Raw genomic sequence first — 25233 nt, forward strand, 5'->3', positions numbered from 1 at the left:
CTGCACTACGGGACCCTTCTGGGCAGCAGAGCTTGTGTCCACATGGCAGCAGCTGCCTGGGGCAGTGGGTTTCTCAATGCTGTGCTGCACACGGCCAATACATTTTCTATACCACTCTGCCAGGGCAATGCTGTGGACCAGTTCTTCTGTGAAGTTCCCCGGATCCTCAAGCTCTCCTGCTCAGACTCCTACCTCAGGGAGGCTGGACTGCTTGTGGTTAGTGTCTGTGTAGCATTTGTTTGTTTCATTTTCATTGTGGTGTCCTATGTGCAGATCTTCAGGGCTGTGCTGAGGATCCCCTCTGAGCAGGGACGGCACAAAGCCTTTTCCACGTGCCTCCCTCACCTGGCCGTGGTCTCCCTGTTTATCAGCACTGCCGTATTTGCTCACCTGAAGCCCCCCTCCATCTCCTCCCCATCCCTGGACCTGGTGGTGGCAGTTCTGTACTCGGTGGTTCCTCCAGCAGTGAACCCCCTCATCTACAGCATGAGGAACCAGGAGCTCAAGGGTGCAGTTTGGAAACTGATGACTAGATGGTTTTTAGAAGCAATATACTGCACATGTCCTTCAACATATCACTTGTAACAGAATTCATGGCAGGCCCAGTCTCCTTTGATGTGTTTTGTCGCTCTTCATGTCATTGTTGATTTATTTTATTTTTCTTTTTTTCACTTGTAATAATGTTGTCCGCAAAGAATTTTCATTATTCATACCATTGCTAATTCATTATCTACCTGTCTGGTTTTTACCCGGAAGCAGGGTAAATGAATTTCCATACACTCTGTGTATTGCAACATCAAAAAGGACGCTGCAGTGACATTTCTGACTGAGATTTTATCCCCCAAGACCTTCTCTGGAGCTGCAGAGGCAGTTCCTGTGTACAGAGCCCAGTGTTTCTCTCAAGAACATGCCCAAGGAAGAGACTCTAAAGAAAACTGTTGCTTTGCTTGTTTCTCCATGGGCGCAGAGGGATGAGATGAGGGTCCCAGTGTGCTCTTCCAGGGACTGAGGAATGGCTCAGGTGTTCCTTGTGGGTGGAGAGCACCCACACAGATGCTGAATGGACTCCAACTAAGCTGCCTGGGGCTCGACAGCCTGTGGTAGGGCTGACAGCAGAGGAGTGTTTTTCTGGAAGGAATCAGGAGCTGCCAGGAGAGCCCAGGGGATCTGCAGGGACAGCACGTGCCAGGAGGTCAGCAGGGAATGGAGCCCACTGAGCACGAGCCCGTGCAAGGTGAAGTGACCCAGCGATCAAGTGCTAAATGTGGGTGTGAACCAGCAAGTGAGGGTTCTGCAAGCCCAGGGGACACAGCAGGCACAGGGAAAGGAGCCTGGTGAGTGGTTCGTTTTACCATCAGTGGACTTCCATAGACTGGATGCGGTGCAGCACCCAAACACATCTCATGGCATTGGCAATAAGGCAGGTCACCTCTGAGCAGCCTCCATGGCCACATAAGAGCCTCTGTGGGAGGCAGTCAGTGGCAGTGATGTCCCTGAGCTGGGTCTGCCTCCCAGCCTGACCAGCACGTCCCTTGCAGAGTCCCCCTGTGACCCCAGGCCCCACAGCCCACTTGCTCTGCAGAGCAGCTCCACCAGCTCAAGGGCTGTGGAGAGCATGGGCAGGGGGTGTAGGAATGGCTGTCCAGGCCAGCACAGATGTGCCCACCTTGTCGAAAGGCTCTGTGGGGAGATGGGATGTCCTGGGAGAAGAGCAGGGCACCATGTGTGTGCAGGGCAGACATGGAAAGAGAAAGCCTTGGCTGCAGGTGCCAGCTTGGGGCAGGCTGCCCTGCCACTGGGGCAGCGGGAGCTGCCAGAGGAGCCCCAGGGCCAGGACTCTGTGCTGTCCTGGGGAGCGGGACTGGCAGGGGGGCTGCAGGCTGCCTGGCGTGGAGATCTCCTCAGCATGCCAGCCAGAGAGACACTGTCACTCGCCTCCATCTTCTCCATTTCCTGCTGAGGGACCAGCACAGACTGGGATGCTCTGCTCACCTGGGGAGGGGCAGGGGAGTGGTGAGAGCTGGGAAGGGGCTGGGATGTCTGGGCTGGGAAGTGCCAGCGAGAGGGAAACACCGGTGTCCACCTCAGCTGTGTGAGTGTGCAGGGTGGGGGCAGACAGCAGTGTCCTCACACAGCCAGGCCTCCTGGCAGAGCCATGAAGCACCAGCAGAGCAGGACCTGCTCTGTGCCCATGTGTGCTGGGCACCCCGGGAGAGCTGCCCCGCGGTCATCGTCACACAGCAGCCAAGAACAACCACCATTGCCAGCACTGGCCTCCCACCCCAGCTCAGAGGGGTTGTTTGTGCCTCCACGGAGGGACACCGAGTGACCAGGTCACAAGTCCATCTTGGCATCGTACAGACGAGTCGTAAGCATGCACATGGTGTGCGTGTGGTGGGAGGAACCTGAGTGAGCACAAATGCCCACAGCTGTTCCTGGGGACACCATGAAGGTGCGTGGGACACACAGTGTCCCCAGGTCACTTGACTTAGAGAGTAACATCCCCTGGGAAACCACCTGCATGCAGCACTGGGGTGGGCTTCCTTGAACCCAGGTCCCCGTGTCCATTCCTCCTGCCTTGGGGCACCTCAGGCGAGTGCAGAGCAGGGCGATACAGCGCAGGGCTGAGGTGCCTCCCAGCCTCCTGACGTGGCAACAGGAGCCCAGCGAGACACTGTGACTGCTGCCATGCACTGCCTCTGCGTCTGCAAGGGAAGGACTCGTGTCTCTGAACACCCCATGTGCATGAGGAGTGCATGAGGACAGACAGCTCAGGTGTTGGCACCTCACAGGGCCAAACCTGCTGAACCTTGTCAAACCACTGTTGAATCCACTTTGTTAAATTCCAGCCAACTTATGGAACTCTGTCAAATTATCATTTTACCTCAAGACAGCTTATTGCTGCTTCTCTGAGTGAGGTGCATTCTACTCATCCACAACACATAAACAGTCCTGGCAAGGAAGGTTTTGGGGGTGGGCATGGGGCTCTGTGCAAGACACTTTTTTTTTTTTTTTTAATGCTATAGCTTCACACATGCTAATTAATATATTAAATGAAATAAAAAAAAGAAATGAAGAAGGAAATAATCTAAAGAAAAGAAAATGTGTCAACACACTTTTCAGGTTTTACAATTCTTCATACTTTTTTGTCTTTCCTTCTAATATTCTGGTCTTTCATGGGATTTGGTGTTCTTTTTCCTTTTTTGCAAAGGAACTTGTTTTCCAGAACTGGGGTTACTTGTAGGACACGAATGCCTTCAGTCTCAGGGACACAGAAGCTCGGTGCCAGTGTCGATGCCCTGGGACCCCTTGCCCAGCCTCCACCTGCAGCTCCCCAGGGGCTCTGCTCTCCCACAGCTCCTCTCTGACAGCTGCCAGTCCCAGGCAAGCCCCTCAGCTACGCTGGGGCCCCTACAAGTGGCCATGGGTGGTTTTGGTCAGACAGCTGAGATCTGCCTGGAAAGGTGAACAACGGGTTTAGACATTCAAAGAGATGTCAGCACATTTTTAGCAGCTGAAACATTTGAGTACTTTTCATGAAATGACAATGTTTCCCCACCATGCCCGCAATGGGGATTTCCAAGAATTGCATTAATCATGGGAGAAGAAATACTGATCTTTGCTCATTCTTGCCTTACCACTACTCTATTTCACTGTGTGTTTAACCTCCCTCCCCTTCCGGGTGTTGCACCTCTCCTGGTTAAAGGACCGTGTCTAAGGGCATCTTTTCCTCAAAGTAAGTGGACATAGGCCCTTCCCATGGCTCTCCAGGCTTCCCCCTCCCCTTGCTTTTTGGTCATTCAGATTCCTCCCAACCATCCGGTGGCTGCTTTGAGCTTCAGGCAGTTAGAAACTTGCCCTTTCTTTCAGAGGTCTTATTATCTCTTTATTCAACTCCTGAATTGTAATTCATCTCTCCTTTCCTAGCTGTCTAAATCATTTCTTGTATGACTATGCCTTGTGGAAGGTGGACATTACTAGGTGCAGCTTGGCCGTGGCATACAGTGCGGGAGAGTGTTTTCATAGAAGCATAGAATCATAGAATGATTTGAGTTGGAAGGGACCTCAAAGATCAGACGCCCTTCACTAGGCCTCGTTTCCCGAAGCCCCATCCAACCTGGCCTTGAAGACTTCCAGGGATGGGGCATCCACAGCTTCTCTGGGCAACCTGTGCCAGTGCCTCACCACCCTCACAGGGAAGAATTTCTTCCTCATATCTACCCTCTTTTAGTTTAAACACATTACCCCTTGTCCTACCACTACACTCCCTGGGAAACAGTCCCTCTCAAGCCTTCCTTTAGGCCACCTTTAGGTACTGGAAGGCTGCAATAAGGTCTCCTCAGAGCCTTCTCTTCTCCAGGCTGAACAACCCCAACTCTCTCAGCCTGTCTTCACAGGAGAGGTGTTCCAGCCCTCTGATTATCTTTATGATGTCCTCTGGACTCACTCCAACAGCTCCATGTCTTTCTTGTACTGAGGACGGCAGAGCTGAACACAGTACTCTACGTGGGCTCTCACCAGAGCAGAGGGGCAGAATCATCTCCCTTGACCTGCTGGCCATGGTTCTTTTGATGCAGCCCAGGATACAGTTGGATTGCTGGGCTGCAAGTGCACACTGACAGCTCATGTCAGTTTTCATCAACCAGTACCCTCACGTCCTGCTGCACAGGGCTGCTCTCAATCCCTTCATCGCCCAGAAGATATTGATACCAGGGGCTGCCTGACCCAGGTGTCGGACCTTGTATTTGGCCTTGCTGAATTTCATGAGGATCACATGGATCCACTTCTCCAGCTTGTCCAGGTCCCTCTGAATGGCATCCCATCCCTCAGGCATGTCAAATGCACCACACAGCTTGGTGTCACCTGCACATCTGCTAAGAGTGCACTCATGTTGGACCTGAAACCTTCAAAAGACAGAGATAGCACCAACTCCCTGGGAAACCTTCTCATCGCTCATTGGCCCCCATGCTCCCATCATGCATTCACAACAGTGAAGCACCTGTCTCTGCCTGATTCCTTCCTGGTTGGTGTCTGAAGGCTCTCTATGGTCTCCCCAAAGCCACCTTTTCTCCTGACCGAACAAACCCAGCTGCCTCACCCTCCCAGAGTAAGAAAATTGACCTTAGACATGCATGCTGGAGATGTGTCAGTCCCTGCAGTCCTGCTGGATTCTCTTGCATCTGCAAAGGACTTCAGGGTTGTGAGAATATCATCACCTACCTGCCTTCCTACATCGGTCACTCTCACTTGTGCATGTCATCATGATGTTATGCACAGACGTTGCAGGCTCTGAGGAGAGCCCAACCTGAACAAGCCGTCATTCACAATTGAACTTTGAAGTTAAAATGTTTCAGGCTCACAAGACAACATTACATCACTAGGAGAGGCTGGCTCTGGGGATGCCATGCTTGGTGCTCACCCCCCCCCCCCCCCACAGGAGCAATTTAAGAATCACAAGAAGGAAATCAAGATTCACAGAAGCTACAACCAGAAGCAACAGAAACACCAAGGCATTCAGGCCAGAAGGGACCTTGCGGGTACTCCAGACCAACCTCCCACTCACTTCAGGATGAACAGTAAATTCCCACCATGTTCCTCAGGGCTTTCTTCAAGAGTGTCCTGAAAACGTTTCCTGGAGATTTTGTCTGAGATCATTGGGGGCCTCCTGGAACTCTCTGAGGAAGCTGCGGGTGCCTTTTGCTGCCAGGTCAGGAGAGTCACAGGATTCCTTCACTCCCAGCAATCTGCTTGTAACATCCAGAAGCTTCTAACAAACTCTGTCCATCGACCTTGATCAAAAGGTGCATTGCTGAGAGGCTGATGAAGCTTTTCTGGCCTTTGGACTATTACCCCCTGCTGCTCTTCCATGTAGGAACCAATGATGCATCCAAACTGGGAAAGTATTGAGCATGGCTACATGGCTCTGGGGGTGATGGTCAAGGGCTTGGTGGTCCAGGTGGTGTTCTCCTTGATCCTGCCAGTCAGGATGAGGAACCTGAGGCCTGGACGTATCCTGTTGGTCAACGGTTGGTTGCAGAGCTGGTATCAACAACAGGGGTTTAGTTTCCATGACCACGAGACCCTCACTGAGGATCAGCACCTGCTTGGACTAGATGGGGAGATTTATCCCCTGATGAAGTGGGGTAAAATTATCTTTGCTAACAGACTGGTGTATTGGGTCTGGCTGAGATGGAGTTAATTCTCCCCACAGCAGCCCTCATGGTGCTGTGCTGTTGTCCTGGTTTTAGCTGAGAGGGTTGATTTTCTTCAAGGTAGCTAGTGTGGGGATATGTTTTGGATTTGTGCTGGAGATAGTGTTGATAATACAGAGATGTTTTTGTTCTATGGACTTATTGTGCGTTTACACGGGGCCAAGGCCTTTTCTGCTTCTTGCACTGCCCTGCCAGCGGGATGGCTGGGGGTGCACAAGAAGTTGGGAGGAGACACAGACAGGACAGGTGACCCAAACTGACCAAAGGGATATTCCATACCATATGACATCATGCTCAGTTTATAAGGAGCTTGGGGGAAGAGAAGGGGGGGGCGGCGGCGTTCGGAGCAATGGCGTTTGTCTTCCCAAGTAACCGTTACGCGTGACAGAGCCCTGCTTTCCTGGAGATGGCTGAACACCTGCCTGCCCATGGGAAGTGGGGAATGAATTCCTTGCTTTGCTTTGCTTGTGCACGCGGCTTTTGCTTTACCTATTAAAAGGTCTTTATTTCAACCCACGAGTTTTCTCACTTTAACTTTTCCAATTCTCTCCCCCATCCAGATGGGGGGGAGCGAGTAAGCGGCTGCGTGGTGCTTAGCTGCCGGCTGGGGTAAAACCACGACAGCTGTGTATTGGTAGCTAGCAAACTGTTGATAACACACCAGTGTTTTGGCTACTACTGAGCAGTGCCAGCACACATCAAGGCTGTCTTTCCAACATTTCTTTTTCCCCAGCAGCAGGCTGGGGGTAGGCAAGATCTTGGGAGGGGACACAGCCAGGGCAGCTGACCCAAACTGACCAAAGGGATATTCCATACCATGTGACATCTGCTCAGCAATTAGAAACTGAGAATAGGGGGAAGAACAGAGCAGGGGCATTCGCTGTTTGGGTTTTTTTTAACAATGTTTGTCTTCCGGAGTAAGGGGTACGCATACTGAAGCCCTACTTCCCAGGAAGTGGCCGGACATCGCCTGCTGATGGGAAGTAGAGAATAATCTTTTGCTTTTTGCTTTGCTTCCGCGCGCGGCTTTTTGCTTTAGCTACATTAAACTACCTTTATCTCGACCCACGAGTTTGGGGTTGTTTTTTCCATCCTCCTTTCTCCCCTCCCTGCCTTACTGAAGAGGGGAGTGATCGAGCGGCTCTGGTGGGCACCTGGCCCCCAGCCAGGGTCAACCCACCACAACTGGCAAACCTGGTAAGAAGACCTTTAAACTGGGAACGTTGGAGCAGTGAGAATAGCCAACAGTCATGTGAGGCAGTGATGGATGGAATAGGCCAGCAAAGTGTTTGTTATGTGAACAAAAGGAAGATAACCATCAGGAAATCAGGGCTGGAGTGGAATCACCTCAAGCGAATGCACCCAAGTCAGACAGTGGCATTGGGACAGCCTTGTGGTGAACGATCTCATTCCCTTTCTGGACAATCAGCACGGCTGGGCACCTCTCTGAAGTGCCTGTGCACTAATGAGCACAGCGTGGGGAACCAAGAAGAGGAATTAGAAGTTTGTGGGCAGTTATGGAGCTGTGATCCCATTGGGAAAAGAGACATTCTGGGATACCTCACACAGCTGGAGTGCTAGGAGGGAGGGAGGGTGAATGACACCTCTTCAGAATGACCAGGACAGCTTTTTGCAGAGAAGAAGTTCCCCTTTAAGTGAGAGAACAGTGGGAAGGCATGGAGCTCTGCCTTGGGATAAATGATGAGCCAGTCGAGAGCTTATGGGTCAGGATTAGCAGGCAGACCAACATGAGTGACCTTTTAGTGGGTGGCTGCTATTGAGTGCTTGAACAGGAAGAAGTGGACAAGGCCTTCCTCAGACCACTGGAAGAAGCCTCATGTTCTCACACGCTGGTCCTCATGGGGGAATGGAACCACCTTGGTAGTTGCCTGAGGGGCAACATAGCAGGGCACAAGCCATCCAGAAGGCTTCTGGAGGACATGAGTGACAACTTCCTAAGCATGCAGAGATGCATTTGGAGTGATGGCGTTTGTCTTCCCAAGTCACCGTTACGCATGATGGAGTCCTGCTTTCCTGGAGATGGCTGAACACCTGCCTGCTGATGGGAAGTGGGGAATGAATTCCTTGTCTTGCTTTGCTTGCACGTGTGGCTTTTGCTTTACCTATTAAAATGTCTTTATCTCAACCCATGAGTTTTTACGTTGACACTTCCAATTCTTTCCCACATCCTGCTGTGGGGGAGCGAGCGAGCTGCTGTGAGGTGCTCAGCTGCCGGCTGGGTTAAAGCAATGACATCTGGTCAGGGACCTGAAGAAAAACAAGAAAAGGCTTCTACAGGTACAGAGAGAACAGACGCAAGACTAGGGAAAATGTGGGCCCACTGATACATGGGCCACAGGCCCTGATGACAAAGGATATGGAAAAGCCCAAGACACTCAGTGCTTTCCTCATCTTAGTCTTCACTGCAAAAAGTAGCCATCAGGCATCCCAGGGCCCTGAGACCAGAGGGGAATCTGGAGGAAGGAAGACTTAACGCTTGGTGCAGGAGTCTCAGGGTAGGGACCAGTTAAACAAACCAGACACACATAAGTCCATGGGTCCTGGCTGTGTTGGGGGCTTTCAGCCTTGCCACTGCCCCCAGATGTCTCCACCACAGCATGTCCTACGGTGTCCCACACCTGCACCTCTTTCCCTGCAGGCTCTGGACACCCAGCCTGCTTTTCCAGGAGTGTCTTCCCACCCTTACTGATATCTCTCCATCCTCACAGACTCTTCATTGAAAGGCAAAGCTCTGGCTAATCCAGACTCTTGCTGGGTGGCCTCTTGTACCACAGAACTGCACTTGCAGGGACATTTCTTTCTCCTCGTGTCCCATCTCAACCTCCCAAGATGCACTTGGTGGCATCTTGTCTTTCTCATGATATTACCACTTTTCAGAAAAGCTCCACCATCTCTGAAACCACCTTTCAAGCAGTCTCAGGCTACTCCTAGACTGCCCTGAGCCTCCCCACCACTGGGCAAAGGGGTCAAAGAAGCCCAGGTCTCTCAGCCCCTCCACACAGCCCATCTGCTTAAGGCCCCAAACTCCACCTGGCCACATCTCCTCTGGCCACTCTCCAGCTCCTCCCAGCTCCAGCAAAAGAGGGAGCCGAGAACTGGGACAAAGCCATGTGTGGGGGTCCCTACCAGTGCGGTGTCAAGGGCCAGAAGAACTGCCCTGCTCTGGGTGACCATGCTCATCCTAACGCAGCCCCGTATGCAACTGGCCTTCTTCACAGTGAGCAGAAACCCCTGGCTCGGATGGTGTCCCTTGCAGTTGCCAGGCCCTTCTCCTCAGAGTCCCTCCTCAGCACAGCAGGTCCCAGCTGGCCCTGATGTACACGTTGGTTCTTCTCCCTGAGGCCAGACTGGCCAATTCTCCTTGTCAACGTCACGAGGTTTCTTTTGGCCAAATCCCCGAGTTTCTCCAGGTCCCTCTGGACTGAAGCTCCATTTGGTCAGCGGTTACTGTTTGTGTGCGGGTGGCTCACCCTGATGGTGGTGTAGTCTCACAAGAGAACAGCATGAGGAGCTGCAGATCTCTACAGACCCAGGTAGGAATTGCCATGAAGAGAGTCTGCAAAACACCAAAGGAGGGTACAGAGCAAGCCAAACCAGGGTCAGTGGAGAAAGGAGAAAGGAGGGTGGGGCTGTTTGTACGCATGGTGATATTAGAGGAAAATGTATAGCCGTGTAGACACACAGACAACATGGATCCCTCCAGGAGCTGGTCTTAGACCTTCCGTCTATAGAGGAGCTGGCCCCAGGATCACCTCAGCTCCCCAGTTCCCCCATGTACAGACAGACACTCACGTACAAATGATTCTCTCCAGCCCAGCAGCACAGCACCATTGAGGCTGGAAGGCAGCCACCTTCCACCTTCTCTGTGCTTCCTCTGCATGCCTGGTTTTTCGTCAGCAGCTCCTTTCTCATCCATGCCTTCCTCTGGCCACCTTTTCTTGACTTTCTGCATTAGGCGCATCAAACAGCTCTCTGCACCTCTCTTCTCTGCAGGGCCATATCCCATGGGATTCTTCCAAGCATGGCGGCCAGGAGGTCAGCTTCTGCTCTCCTCAAGTCCTGCTCTTGGCCTTCTTCCCTTCTCTCAGGATCCTACACTCTACTTTCTCACCCCTGACTGTTACATCTCTGACCAGCTCTTCCTTCTTTGTAAGCATGAAGTCCTGCAGGGCATCTCATCTCTTCTTTTCTCCACTCTGCTCCCACCAGCGAGTAGCTTCGGGGGCAGCAAGGGAACTTGCTAAAACACCCGTGTGAACAGGAGTCAAATGGACAGTGACCTGTGGATAAGTTCACAGTGGAGGTACATCAGCTGAGGTGATGGTTGCCTTTGGAAAAGCCCCTGCCAGAACATGTACACACCAGTGACCGCACACCCAATAATCCAAAGCCCCTTTGATCTTTAACGGCTTGAGTGATATCAGCCCTGTTCTGCAGTTGGAATAGATGGTCCCTTCCAGCTCGAACTATTCTGTTCTATTCTGTTCTGTTCTGTTCTGTTCTATTCTATTCAGATGTTTCTTCCCTGTTTCAAATCTTTCACTTTTTCATAATCTTCTGAGATTCTTTCTGTTATACGCACTCTGTATGCACCCTCTCACTAGACAGAACAGGAATGACAATAAAAATTCTCCACCAGTTCTACCTGCCAAGGAACTAACTGTGATTATAACACTGAATTTACCCCACTCTGTTCTATCACTGGAGTACAAAAACTTACCTGGGACAGATGGCATCACTTCCCTCCACATCACTTAAAGCTCTGCTCATCTGTTGTTTAAGTCTAAACTGGTGTTGGGGGGGGTTGTTTGTTTGTTTGTTTCTTTTTCCTTCATAAAAGGAGATTTTGACCAGCTTTCTGAATATCTCCTTCTGTTAGAATCATCATAGAATCATCATAGAATGGCTTGGGTTGGAAGGGACCTCAAAGGTCATCTAGTTCCAGCCCCTCTGCCATGGCCAGGGACACCCTCCACTAGACCAGGCTGCCCAAAGCTCCATCCAACCTGGCCTTCAAACCATCCAGGGATGGGGCATCCACAGCTTCTCTGGGCAACCTGTTCCAGTGCCTCACCACCCTCACAATGAAGAATTTCTTCCAAACATCTAGTGTGAATCTACCCTCTTTTAGCTTAAACCCAATTCCCCTTTGTCCTATCACGACACTCCCTGATAACCAGTCCCTCTCCAGTTTTCCTGTAGGCCCCATTCAGGTACTGGAAGACCTAGAAAGAATTAGGTCTCCCCAGAACCTTCTCTTCTCTATACTAAACAACCCCAACTCTCTCACTGTGTCTTCACAGGAGACATGCTCCAGCCCTCTGATCATCTTCCTGGCCTCCTCTGGACTCACACCAACAGCTCCATGTCTTTCTTGTACTGGGGTCCCCAGAGCTGGACGCAGTACTGCAGGTGGGGTCTCATGAGAGCAGAGCAGAGTGGCAGAGTCCCCTCCCTCGACCTGCTGGTCACGCTGCTTTTGATGCAGCCCAGGACATGGTTGGCTTTCTGGGCTGCAGGCGCTCATTGCCGGCTCATGTTGAGATTTTGATCAACCAACACCCCCAAATCCTTCTCCTCAGGGCTGCTCTCAATCCATTCTGCACCCAGCCTGTAGTTGTGCTTGGGATTGCCCCGACCCATGTGCAGGACCTTGCACTTGGCCTTGTTGAGCTTCATGAGGTTCGCACGGGCCCACCTCTCCAGCCTGTCACGGTCCCTCTGGATGACATCCCTTCCCTCCACCGTGTCGACCACACCACACAGCTTGGTGTTGTTGGCAAACTTGCTGAGGGCGCACTCGATCCAGCTGTCCATGTCACTGACAAAGATGTTAAACAGTTCCGGTCCAAATACCAACCCCTGAGGAACACCACTCGTCACTGGTCTGCACTTGGACATTGAGCTGTTGACCACAAGTCTTTGAGTGCGACCATCCAGCCAATTCCTTATCCACCGAGTGGTCCCTCCATCGAATCCATGTCTCTCCAATTTAGAGACAAGGATGTCATGTGGGACAGTGTCAAATGCCTTGCACAAGTCCAGGTAGGTGACGGCGGTCACTCGTCCCTTATCCACCAACGCTGTAACCCCATCGTAGAAGGCCACCAACTTTGTCAGGCAGGGTTTGCCCTTAGTGAAGCCATGGTGGCTGTCACCAATCACCTCCTGGTTTTCCATGTGCCTGAGCACAGTTCCCAGGAGGATCCGCTCCATGATCTTGCCAGGCACAGAGGTGAGAAGTCCTCCCAGTGACACTCCAGTGCTGCCAGTGAGGATCAGAGTGCTGCCCCGGTTCTCCCAGTGGTGCCCCAGTACTCCCAGAGCAGCTCCCTGGCTCCCTGCAGTGCTCCCGGTTCCACACCAGTGCTCCCAGTGCCGATTACTGGCTCCTCCAAGTTCTCCCAGTATCTCCCCAGTACTCTCAGTACAGCTCCCAGTGCCACCCCAGAGCTCCCAGTGCAGCCACAGTGCTCCCAGTGTTTCCCCAGTGCTCCCAGTGTGGCTCCCCGGTCCTACCAGTTCTCCTAGATCTGCCCCAGTGCTCCCAGTGTGGTTTCCTGGCTCATTCCAGTGCTCCCAGTTCTGCCCCAGTGCTGCCAGTGTGGATCACAGTGCCGCTCCAGTGCTCCCAGTGCCACCCCAGTGCTGTCGGTGCTGCTCCCTAGCTCACCGCAGGGCTCCCACTGCCACTCCAGTGCTCCCAGTGTGGATTCCTGGCTCCTCACAGTGAACCTGGTGGGGCTCTTTGCCCTCCTCCCCCCCTCCCTCCAGTTCTCCCAGAGCCACCCCAGTGCTCCCAGTCCAGCTCCCAGGCTCCCTGCAGTGCTCCTAGTTGCACTCCAGTTCTCCCAGTGCCATTCACTGGCTTCCCCCAGTGCTCCCAGTACCGCCCCAGTACTTGCAGAGCAATTCCCTCGGTCCCCCTAGTCCCCCCAGTTCTGCCCCAGTGCTCCCAGTTCGGCTCCCTGCCTCAGCCCAGTGCTCCCAGTGCCACTGCAGTGCAGCCAGTGCCACTCTTTGTTTCTCCCAGTGCTTCTTCAGTTCTCCCAGTGGGGCTCCTTGGCTCCCCTCCCAGTTCTGCCACTGCCACCTCAGTGCACCCAGGGTGGCTCCCTGTCTCCCCCACTGGTCCCAGTGCCACCCCAGTTCTCCCACTATGGCTCCCTGGATCCCCCCCAGTGCCCCCAGAGCCACTCCCAGGCTCCCCGCGGTGCTTCTAGTCTCCATTTCTACTCCATTTCTAGTCTACATTTCTAGGCTCCATTTCTACTAGAGCTGCTCACAGGCTCCCTCCAGTGCTCCCAGTGCCACACCAGTGCTCCCAGTTGTGGTGGGTTGACCCTGGCTGGACGTCAGGTGCCCACCAAAGCCGCTCTATCACTGCCCTCTTCAGCTGGACAGGGGAGAGAAAATATAACGAAAGGCTCAGGGGTCAAGATAAGGACAAGGCGAGATCATTCACTAATTACTGTCACGGGCATCTTCTCACGGAAGACATCCCTGTAGCCTCCCCTCCTCCTGCTACCAAAACCTTGCCACACAAACCAAACACATCTGCTGGCCCTCGTTTTGCTGGTTTTGTAATCTCATTTGGTGTTTTTGGAGGTGGTGTTCATGGCAATTCCTACCTGGGTCTGTAGAGCCCTGCAACTCCTCATGCTGTTCTCTTGTGAGACTCCACCACCATCAGGGTGAGCCACCCACACACAAACAGTAACCGCTGACCAAATGGAGCTTCAGTCCAGAGGGACCTGAGATACTTTGAGATGCTAGTCAACACAAACCTCTTGAGGGTTACAAGGAGAAGTGGCCAGTCCTGCATTAGAAGGCAGAGTAACCTCGGTCATCAGGGCAGGCTTGCACCTGACCGGCTGAGCAGTGACCCTGAGGAGAAGGGTCTGGGCGCTACGTGGGACACCATACAAGCCATTGGTGCATGTTCACTATGAACAAGGCCACCTGCATACAGGTCTGCATTAGGATGACCATGGCCACCCAGACCATCCTGAGACTGGTTGAAGTGTGGTTTCAGAGATGGTGGAGTTTTTCTCAACATTGGAAAGCAACACAAGAAAGAAATAATGGCACAAAGGGAAGCTTTGGAAGTTGAGACTGGGCATGAGGATTTCATGTCACGTTGAGTTACACGAAACATCACTCCAAGTGCAGTTCTGTGGTACAAGAGGCCACCCAGAAAGAGTCTGGATTAGCAAAAGCTTTGTATTTCAACACACAGCCCCTGAGGATGGAGAGATATCAGTAAGGGTAGGAAGATGCTCAAGTGAGAGCAAGGTTGGCAAGCACAGTGGATGTCCACAGCCTTCAGGGAAACAGATGCAGGCATAGGACACCATAGGACAACCTGTGGTGGAGATGGTCAAGGGAGATGACAAATTCAAAAGCCCCCAACAGAGCTGAGGTCTTGCTCCCATTGGCTGTGGCTGTTGTCTGGGTCAGCAAGGCCTACCAGGAGACACCTAATCCTTACAGCACGAGGGCCTCATGGCCTCCTTGTCTCCACTCAAAGGCCTGGGAGGTGTCGTACCATTGTCCTGCACTTGGCATTGCACGTCCCCACAACACCCTGCCCCAGGAAGAGCCCTGAGACACGTGTGAGGGACAGGGTCTCCCCTCGCAGGGGCTGGGGGCCAGGGCATGGCCCTTTGGCTTGATGAAACACACCCAGGATTACTCAGCATCAGAGCCACCTTGCCATTGCCTTTGCCTACCTGTCATCACTGCCTCCACTTGCCTGCTCTAACCAGCCCCAGAGTTGCTTTGTCAGGGATGGCCCTCAGGGGGACCCATTAATGCTCCAAGAAACTGTGGAGTTTGCATCGGACTGTGACTTCTGGAGAGGTTTCATCAGCTTCCTCTCAGGGTCTGAGCTTCATGGACTCATCCCCAAACCCACCAGAGGGGTCATTACCATGCCGCCTTGGGCTGGGCCTCTGCTGCTGGTCTCCTGGGATAAAGGAGCTCATGGCAAGTGGGCTGTGCTGCAGAGAGACATCTCTGGCCAGGAGCAGCTCCTCTGCAGAGCACAGCAGGGCTGAGGGCTCTGCCTGCAGGCACCGAGGGGAGAACAGCGAGGCAGAGAGAGCTTCAAGGCAGTTGGAAATGGGAGGCTTGCTGAGAGCTCAGGGAAGGAGAAATCTTCAGAGCCCTTGACATGGTAAGTCTCTGGGTGCAGGGCAATGCCGATGCGGTTCCTGGAGGCATCTCCTCAAGCTGGCAGAGCCCACAGCTCACAGTTTGAGTGGCTGTGAATGCAGGTGTGCAGCCAGGGGTGCCCAGTTGTGTCCTTCAGAGCAGGGTCCCTGCAGCCCAGGGGCTGTGTGCCGGGGCAGGGACTCTGCCACCTGCCAGGGTCAGCACTCAGCCTGCCCGGGGAGCTGCCCAGGGCACTGCAGGGAGAAGCTGTGGGTGGAAGGAGCGACCCCCTGGAAGGGCAGGGCAGGGCAGGGCAGGGTCCTTCTGCTCTTGAGAGGGGTCTTTGTGAGCCCTGATTACAGCTCCAGATCGCCCCCGGGATATTTCACAGGGAACTTTTTAATAAGATTATCAAGGAAGAAGGTACCTGTGAGTGAAGGTGCTTCCCAGGGTTGGTGCTTTCAATTCCCTGCTGTGATGGTAGGAGGAAACAGTGATGGAGCTGTCAGGTTTACACAAGAGTCAGACTCCTACAGCATTACAGTGAGTGATGAACAGGTTTTTCAAGGCACCTGATAAAGTCACTTCACCCTTTCCTCTGCCTACAGAAAGCATCAACATCACCTTTGTGGTCTCTTCAGGGCTGATCTGCTCTTCTCCTTAAGACCTGCCAACACAGAGGTGCCCCTGGGCAGGGCCCTGGTACCAGGAGGTGTCTGCAGGGCAGAGCTGAGCACACAGAGGGTGGGATGGGCTCTGTGAGCAGGGACAGGGAGGAGAGGTGTGGGCAGAGCACCAGCTCCTGGCAGGGACAGCTCCAGGCAGCAGAGACATGGGCAGGGAGTGGGAGGAAACTGCAGCCAAGCCCTGGGCTAGGCTGCCTTCAGGCTGCTCTCTTGTGGTCCCTCACTCTAGATGTCTGCTGGGCATTGTCTGCTGAGCAATGAGCTGACTCTGCCTTTAGGACATCCCATCTTCAGGATTCCTGAATGTCTTCTTTGTCCGTCCCACCGAGCTTCTGTGCTGCCCCCGAGAAAGGCACAGCTCTCCTGTAGGATCCCAGGGATTTCTGAGCCATCCCTCGTGGGTTGCCAGTCTCCTCTCAGATTCCTTTGCTTCTGTCTGAGAGAGGCCATGTCCAGTTCTAAGATCCAGTTCTAAGATCTGTCCTTTGAAATAGGACTCTCCTGCTTTCATCAAACCCTAGTTGCGCTTCCTTTTTTTTTTTTTTTTTTTAAACACTAATCAGTATATGCTGTCATCATCTTCTACCTCGAGGTAGCAGAAGCAAAAGCACGGAGCAAGACCTTTTGCGTCTCTTTTTCTAACAATCCACCCTTTCAGTTGTAAAAAAGAGGATCTTTGGCCCTAAAGCTAATACTCACCAGATGTGATGATGGAAACAAAAGAACTACAGAGCAACAACAAACATGCTCAGCCTCTCTTCTGCCACCCAGTCTCTTTGGAGTGGTGAGTGCAGATATTGAACATTTCCATCAAGGGTGAATTGCATCTGACAGCCCTTGTGACCATTGGGGAAGCCAAGAACCAGCTCCCATGTACTCACTGCAGCAGGGCAGAGCTGACTCCTTGGCAGCACAGGGGCAGAGGTCCTGCTCCTCACAGCACACTCAGCCAGCACAAAGCAAAGAGAGGAAATGCCTTGGAATTGGGGGACATGGGGTGGGATTTCTGTGAAAAATGGAGTGGCTTTCCTCAGAGAACTCTGTCATAGCTTTCCTTGTCCTTTCCTTTTTAGGACAATGGCCCCATATCAAGAACCAGCAAATGACCAACAACAGCAGCTCCATCACTGAGTTCCTCCTCTTGGCATTCGCAGACACACGGGAGCTGCAGCTCTTGCACTTCTGGCTCTTCCTGGGCATCTACCTGGCTGCTCTCCTGGCCAATGGCCTCATCATCACTGCCATCGCCTGCGACCACCACCTCCACACCCCCATGTACTTCTTCCTCCTCAACCTCTCCCTCCTCGACCTGGGCTCCATCTCCACCACAGTGCCCAGAGCCATGGCCAACTTGCTCTGGGACACCAGGGCCATCTCCTACACAGGATGTGCTTCTCAGGTCTTTTTTTATTTCTTTCTGATGTCAGCAGAGTATTCTCTCCTCACTGTCATGGCCTACGACCGCTACGTTGCCATCTGCCAACCCCTGCACTACGGGACCCTCCTGGGCAGCAGAGCTTGTGTCCACATGGCAGCAGCTGCCTGGGGCACTGGGTTTCTCTATGCTGTGCTGCACACGGCCAATATATTTTCTATACCGCTCTGCCACGGCAATGCCCTGGACCAATTCTTCTGTGAAGTTCCCCAGATCCTCAAACTTTCCTGCTTACACTCAGACTATCTCAGGGAAGCTGGGCTTATTGTGGTTAGTTCCTCTTTATTCTTTGGTTGTTTTGTTTTTATTCTTCTGTCCTATGTGCAGATCTTCAGGGCTGTGCTGAGGATCCCCTCTGAGCAGGGACGGCACAAAGCCTTTTCCACGTGCCTCCCTCACCTGGCCGTGGTCTCCCTGTTTATCAGCACTGCCATATTTGCCTACTTCAAGCCCCCCTCCATCTCCTCTCCATCCCTGGACCTGGTGGTGGCCGTTCTGTAATCCGTGGTACCTCCAGCAGTGAACCCTGTCATCTACAGCATGAGGAACAAGGAGCTCAAGGATTCGCTATGGAAACATGTTTAATGGTTTTTATTTCACCAACAATAACCTGTCTCTATTTCTCTGCACATGTCCCAGAGTTCATTTTAGACCAGGAGTCAGCACTTTTCCCTTGTAAAAAATCCTGCTTATATTTACTTTTCTAGTTTATATTACTTGTCTGGAGGTTTGATTTTGTTGTGTCTGACCCTTGTGCAGCACTGTGTCAGATGTGAGATGCTCAATCGCAGCCCTTCAAGATCAAGAGGATCTCTTGGTGCAGTACCTGAAGCCTGGGCTCTTCCCCTAGAGTACTGCCAGTGAAATATCCAAAGAATTGATCTTTTAAAGAGTCTGTTCTCCTTGTGTTCTCCCTGTGTTTGGGGTTAAGCTCACAGTACCATGGGGTTCCATTGGCCCAAAAGTTCTGGTTTTAAAGGTGTCCATTTGCTGTTGAGATGGTCCATCAGCTCTCCATTACATCCTCAGGCTTCTTCACATATGACAGGCCCGATGGCATATAGCAGTGTATCTGGATACGAGTTTGGAGGAGTCAGGAGAGGATGGGGACTCACCTTGTGCCCTGGGGTGGGAATGAATGGAGACACACAAAGTGGAACACCCTTAAAGGAGAATTGCCCCCAAAGTAAAGCACTAAGTTGATGTATCCACAAACAAGGACTCTACAGTGCCATGGGAGTCAGTGGGGCACCAGCGGGCACGGGGAGGGGAGAGTGGAGAGATCCATGAGCTGCCTGAGGACCCCCAGGGCCAGGACTCTTGTGTTGTGCTGGGGAGTGGGGCTGGTGGGGGCAGAGAAGGGGCAAAGGCTGTTGGGGTTAGGGGTCCCCTAGAATATGAATGCAGGAGAGCCAGCGATTGAGTGGCCTCTGTTTGCTCGTGCACTCAGAGCCAGCACCAGCCCTGGGCTGATGGGGAGGCTGAACTGCCTCCCTGCCCCCCAGGAGCTGCTGTGTCCTTCAGAGGGGCCGGGGCTCTGGTGTGAGTGCCCAGAGCTCTGCAGCAGCACCCTGCGGTGGGAACTGCCATGGGGCCAGGGGAGGTGGCTGATGGCCTTTGCCACGATGGTGCACTGCTGGCTCCTGCTCAGCTTGTCATCCTCTGGGACCCCAAGGCCCTTCTCTGCAGCGCTGCTCTCTAGCCAGTCAGCCCCCCGCATGATGTCCACAGCGTGGCTGGACTGTCCTCCCCTAGGGACTTTGTCAGCAGCAGCTTGTCCTTCTTGGAGATCGGCTTCACCTCTGCCACAGGCCCCACGCTGCTGCAGAGTCACCGGGGACAGCAACCCCCTCTCCTGCCAGGGCTGCACAGCCCAGGCCCGTTTCTCTCTGGCCTTGGGGGCTGCAGCCATTGCTCTCTTGGTGGGAACCTCATTCATCCTTAAGTTGCCACCTGCCACCCACCCCAGTATTTCTCTGCTGTGAAGCAAAGCCATTCCACACAAGGGGTCCAATCCCTTGGTACCAGGTTTCCACATGACAAGTCTGGAAAGGTCCCAGTGGACTGGAAGCTGGCAAATGTTGTCCCAATTTCCAAGAAGGGTGAAAAGGTCTGCCTTTGCCTGACGCAGGGATAACCCAGACTGTCTTCACTAGTGTATTTTTTATGTGCACTACAGGAACTTTATCCCCTTCTGCAGGGCGTGGGAGTTTTGACTGGGCAGGGCCAGCTCAATTGGCAGATCCCCAAGTGTTGACTAACCGGGTGGCCTTTGCTAGATGTGTATCCCAATATTTGAGGGTCCCACCACCCATTGCTCTCAAGGTAGTCTTTAAGAGCCCATTGAATCGTTCAGTTTTCCCAGAGGCTGGTGCATGGTAGGGGATGTGATACACCCACTCAGTACCATGCTCTTTGGCCCAGGGGTCTATGAGGTTGTTTCAGAAATGAGTCCCGTTGTCTGACTCAATTCTCTCTGGGGTGCCATGTCACCACAGGACTTGCTTTTCAAGGCCCAGGATAGTGTTCTGGGCATTGGCATGGGGCACGTGATATGTTTCCAGACATCCAGTGGTTGCTCCCACCATGGTAAGTACATAGCGCTTGCCTTGGTGGGCTTGTACGAGTGTGATGTAATCAATCTGCCAGGCCTCCTCATATTTATATTTCAGCCATTGTCCTCCATACCAAACAGGCTTTTGCTGTTCGGCTTCCTTGATTGCAGCGCATGTTTCACATTCATGGATGACCTCTGCAATAGCATCCATGGTTAAGTCCACCCCTCAATCATGAACCCAACTATATGTTGCATCTCTTCCTTGATGGCCTGAGGTGTCATGGGCCCACCAAGATATAAATAATTCACCCTTATGCTGCCAGCGCAGATCCACCTGAGCCACTTCAATCTTAGCAACCTGATCCACCTGCTGGTTGTTCTGATGTTCCTCAGTGGCCCAACTCTTGGGTACGTGGGCATCTAAGTGATGTGCTTTTCCAATGAGGTTCTCTAGCCGGGCAGCAATATCTTGCCACAGTGGGGCAGCCCAGATGGGTTTGCCTCTGCGTTGCCAGTTGCTCTGCTTCCACTGCTGTAACCACCCCCACAGGGCATTGGCCACCATCCATGAGTCAGTATCGAGGTAGAGTGTTGGCCACATGCTGAACGAGAAGTTCAGCAATGTCTAAAGCCAGCTGGATGGCTTTCACCTCTGCAAACTGGCTCGATTCACCTCCTTCAGAAACTTCTGCGACTCATCATGTAGGAACTCCATACAGCAACGTTTCACCTCTGATGCTTTCCCACAGTGTGACAGGACACATCAGTGAACAGGGCAGATTGCTTCTCATTTTCTGGTAGTTTATTATACGGTGAGACCTCTTCAGCACACGTCACCTCCTCTGGTGAAATTCCGAAATCTTGATCTACTGTCCAGTCCGTGATCGCTTCCAGAATTCCTGGGTGACTGGAGATTCCTCTTTGAGCCTGCTGTGTAGTCAATGCAACCCACTTACTCCATGTAGCATCAGTTGCATGATGTGTAGAGGGGACCTTCGCTTTGAACATCCAGCCCAGCACTGGCAGTCAGGGTGCCAGGAGGAGCTGTGCTTCAGTGCCAATCACCTCTGAAGCAGCTCGAACCCCTTCATAGGCTGCCAATATCTCCTCTTCCGTCGGAGCGTAGTGGGCCTCAGATCCTCTGTATCCCTGACTCCAAAACCCCAGGGGTCGACCTCGAGTCTCCCCTGGTGCTTTCTGCCAGAGACTCCAGGTAGGGCCGTTCTCCCCGGCTGCACTGTAGAGCATGTTTTTGACATCTGGTCCTGACCAAGAGCTACTGCATAAACTGTTTCTTGTTTAATTTGTTCAAAGGCTTGTCATTGTTCAGGGCCCCATTTGAAATCCTTCTTCTTCTGGGTCACTTGATAGAGAGGGCTTAGACCAGACTGTAATTTCGGATATGCATTCTCCAGAAACCCACAACATCTAAGAAAGCTTGAGTCTCCTTTTTGCTGGTCAGTGGAGACATGGCTGCTATTCTTTAGATCACATCCATTGGGATCTGATGGTGTCCATCTTGCCATTTTATTCCTAAAAATTGGATCTCCTGTGCAGGTCCTTTGACCTTACTTTGTTTAATGGTGAAACCAGATATCAGAAGGATTTAGACTATTTTCTTCCCTTTCTCAAAGACTTCTTCTGCTGTGTTGCCCCATACCATGATGTCGTCAACGTATTGCAGGTGTTCTGAAGCCTCACCCTGTTCCAGTGCAGTCTGGATCAGTCCGTGGCCAGTGGTAGGACTCTGTTTCCACCTCTGGGGTGCACTGGCTGCCCCTCCAGGTGAAAACAAACTGTGGCCTGCGCTCCACTGCCAAGGGGATTGAGAACAATGCATTGGTGAGATCAATTGTGGCGTACCACTTGTCTGCCTTTGACTCCAGTTCATATTAGAGCTCTGACACATCTTGATAAACTACATCAAGGCGTTACTCAGCATCAGATCCACCTGCACAGCGCCTTTGCCTACCTGTAATCACAGCCTCCAATTTTCTGCTCTAACAAATCCATGGGGAGGCTTTGTCAGCAATGGCCCTCACTGGGGCCAATTAACACTCCAAGATACTTGGGTGTTTGCTTCTGATTTTAACTCCTTGAGTGATTGGTTCAATCTCCTCACAGTATCTGAAGTTCAAGGGCTCAGCACCAAATATACCATGGGGCTAATTAAAACACAAAAAGCCCTAACGAGCTATGTGCCTTCCATTAATTTTCTTCAGGGTTTCCAGACTTGTACAGCTAATTGGAGAGGTTTCAGGAGTCTACTTAAAGTGGAAAAATTCAATGAGCACTTAAATAAAAAAAGGAGTTTTGATATTTTAGGGCTTTTTAGTTTTTCAGTTTACAGAAGTGACAGCAGCTTTCTCCAATTGATGCTGAACCAGAGGATCTCCTAAGGAGGTGTGGAAAGGGCACTCCAGCTGTCTCCCTGAGTTCCCACACTGCCTGGACAACCTTCCTCCGCACCTCCCCAACCCCACCATTTCTCTCAGGGGCCGCTCGGGACTGGCATTCTTTTCCTACATCAGGCTTCTGCACCGAGTCTGCAGCTGAATGTTACAGCTCCTTCGCAGCAATTCCCACCCAATTTAACCTGAGGACTGGCTCTAAATAGAAATAGGAACCGTCCTAAATTTGAAAAATTGAATAAAAAATAAAACACATTCCTCAAGTGGATCTGAGTAAAAAGTTGTAAGGGGAGGAGTAAATCCTGAGAGCAAAGGAAAGTCTGCTGAAAAGGTGTCTTTAGACACAGTCCATTTCAATATGACAGGTGGAAAGACCTGAAAGATGAGTGAGTTTCAGTGCACAGTGTAACAGAGTACTGACACCACAAGTACTTGGGAGGATCCTTATTTCTTCTAGTAATTGTAATACACATCCCCAAAAATCTCATTATCATAGAATCATTATGGCATGACTTGGGAAAAAAAAACAGTTGCTTTCTTGGAAATATTCAATCATTTCAGCCGGTGAAAAAGTACTCATGTCTTTTTAAATGTGAAGAAATCTCTCAATTTTTTTTTTTTTTTTTTTTTTTTTTTTTGGCAGAGGTTCAGCATCCACTTTGCCTTATTCTTGGCCAAATGTCCTGCCCAGAGCCTTGTCACCAACTCATGCCTCCAGTGACCTCCCTGCCCATCTTCCTGTGGTCACATCTACCTGGCTGGCTGTGTCTCCTGATGCCATGCCCATCTCTAGCAAATGGGGCTGGCGTGTTGTGTGGGAACATTTTACAGTCAAATGAAAAATCATTTGTCAATCTTGAAAGTATTAGGGAGTTATGACTGAGAAGGAAATGGACTTGTGTTATATGATGTGCTTGTTGACATTAGCAAAACTCTTCCTAGAAGACAGTCTCTCCTAAAAGTCCCCCTGCAACTGTGCAGAAATTGAGAGGCAAGAATAAACTCATTATAGTGGCTGCACACTAACAAGCTCCCAGGGGAAAGGCACTGAGTGTGGAGCGCCATGGCAGGAATAAAGATTCCTGGAGGTTTAGCAGAGGCTGCCAAGAGCTGTGGGTGATGAAACTGCTTCAGGAAAAGCATGGCTCCCTGGGGGCTGATTAGAGCAGAAAACCAGAGGCAGCGATTTCAGGATGACAAAGAAAGGAGACAGAGACCTCCTGTCTCGTGTAGCCCCTTGGATGTGCCCTGTCATGTGCCCAGCGCTAATCCCCAGCCCATTGCAATGGGGATGCTTTTGGTCATCACCAGCTGAGGTTTCCCTCTGGTCACCATGAGGGTGGAAGCACGCAGAGTGCCCACACACCCTGGCCCCTCCGACCTGGCATTGCCCAGCTCACCCTCAACCTTTGCTGTACCCTCACCCTAATGCCTAACCTGGAGCTCTCATCCTTCGCCCTACTCTGAGCACCAATGCCAAAGCTGAAACCCTCACCAGATGCCTGAAGCTTAATCCTAACCCCAGTCCTTAATCCTGTCCCATGCCCCTGTCCCCCCCATCTTGAACCCCACTCCTAAGCCTAACTCATGTTTCCCAGGAGCTAGAAGGAGGGCAGGGATTGTGAGGGAAAGGCCAGGGAGATCAGGTGAGAGCGGAGATGAGGTGAGAGGTTAGGGGCAAGAGGAAGATGAAGGCAAAGGTGACATTGCTGGAGAGCAGCTTGTGATGTCCTTTCTGCTGGAGGAAGCTGGTTGGTGAAGGAGCAGCATTGTGAGGTGCTCGAGATGCCTGTTTCATCAGAGAGAGAAGGGAGTGTGAGGAGCTCAAAGGACGCGCATGTGAAAGGGACAGCACTTGATTGTTGTCTGTGAGGTCCCTACTCTTGAAATGCTAGCCTTAACCCTGGCCCTCACCTCTAGCCCTAACCCAACCCCCTATCCCACAAAGCTGACCAGTCCTGAAATCAATTACGGGAAGCTCTAAGCAGAATCACAAACCTTCACCCTGAGCCTCACCATGATCCCGAACCCTAAAGGGGGACCTCTTACCCTTAGCCTTACCCTGAGCACGAAGTAGAAACTCTCACCAGAGTTTTGAGTTTGCCTGAACCCAAACTGCCAACACAAACCTGCAACCCCTGAGCTCTAGCACCCTTGAAGGCCCCAACCTTCCACCTGTCCTCTAACCCTCACTCTAAGCTGTTTTTCCCCCAGGAGGCAGAGTGAATGCAGAGACTGTGAGGTCATTGACCAGCTGGAAGATGAACATGAGATGACATGTGTGTGATGAGGTTGTAGGCCACAAGGCAAGGGGTGGGTGGGGAAGTTACTATTAATTCATCTGTGCCTCAGAATCTCATGGGTGAGTAAGAGGCAGGTGGCTGTGAAGGTGACTGTGAAGTCATTTCCGTGTGAGTACCTGACAGGCCAGAAGCAGGGAAAAGACTTGGGTGTGGATTGTGAGGTCACATCTGTCTCTGCAGGTGATAGGCCAGAGAAGGCTCACAGCTGAGTCTTCTGAGGTCACTTCTGCCTGAGGACATTGAAAGGCCAGCAGGCACTTGGCTTGGATGTTCATGATGACATCACTTCTGCCTCAATACCAGATAGGCCAGCAGCAGGATCATCACTTGGACGTTGATTATGATGTCCTTTTGTCTCTGCAGGTGAGACTCTGCTTGCAGCAGGCTCATGGCTGGGGTCGATGCATGTGAAGTCACTTCTGCGGGACTACCCGAGAGGACAGCAGTAGGCA

At 52.0% G+C, this 25233-nt stretch overlaps 1 protein-coding gene across 1 annotated transcript; it reads left to right on the forward strand.

The window, feature by feature from the left end:
• Window positions 1-24765, forward strand: LOC129196844 (olfactory receptor 14J1-like; the record flags this gene model as incomplete). Its single annotated transcript, XM_054804815.1, has 3 exons — window positions 1-462; window positions 5873-6042; window positions 24693-24765. Coding segments are annotated over 3 exons (705 nt in total), but the record flags the coding sequence as incomplete, so codon positions are not given.
• Window positions 24766-25233: the final 468 nt, after the last annotated feature.

The sequence above is a fragment of the Grus americana genome, chromosome 27 (assembly GCF_028858705.1).
Source record: "Grus americana isolate bGruAme1 chromosome 27, bGruAme1.mat, whole genome shotgun sequence".
NCBI classification, from domain to species: domain Eukaryota; kingdom Metazoa; phylum Chordata; class Aves; order Gruiformes; family Gruidae; genus Grus; species Grus americana.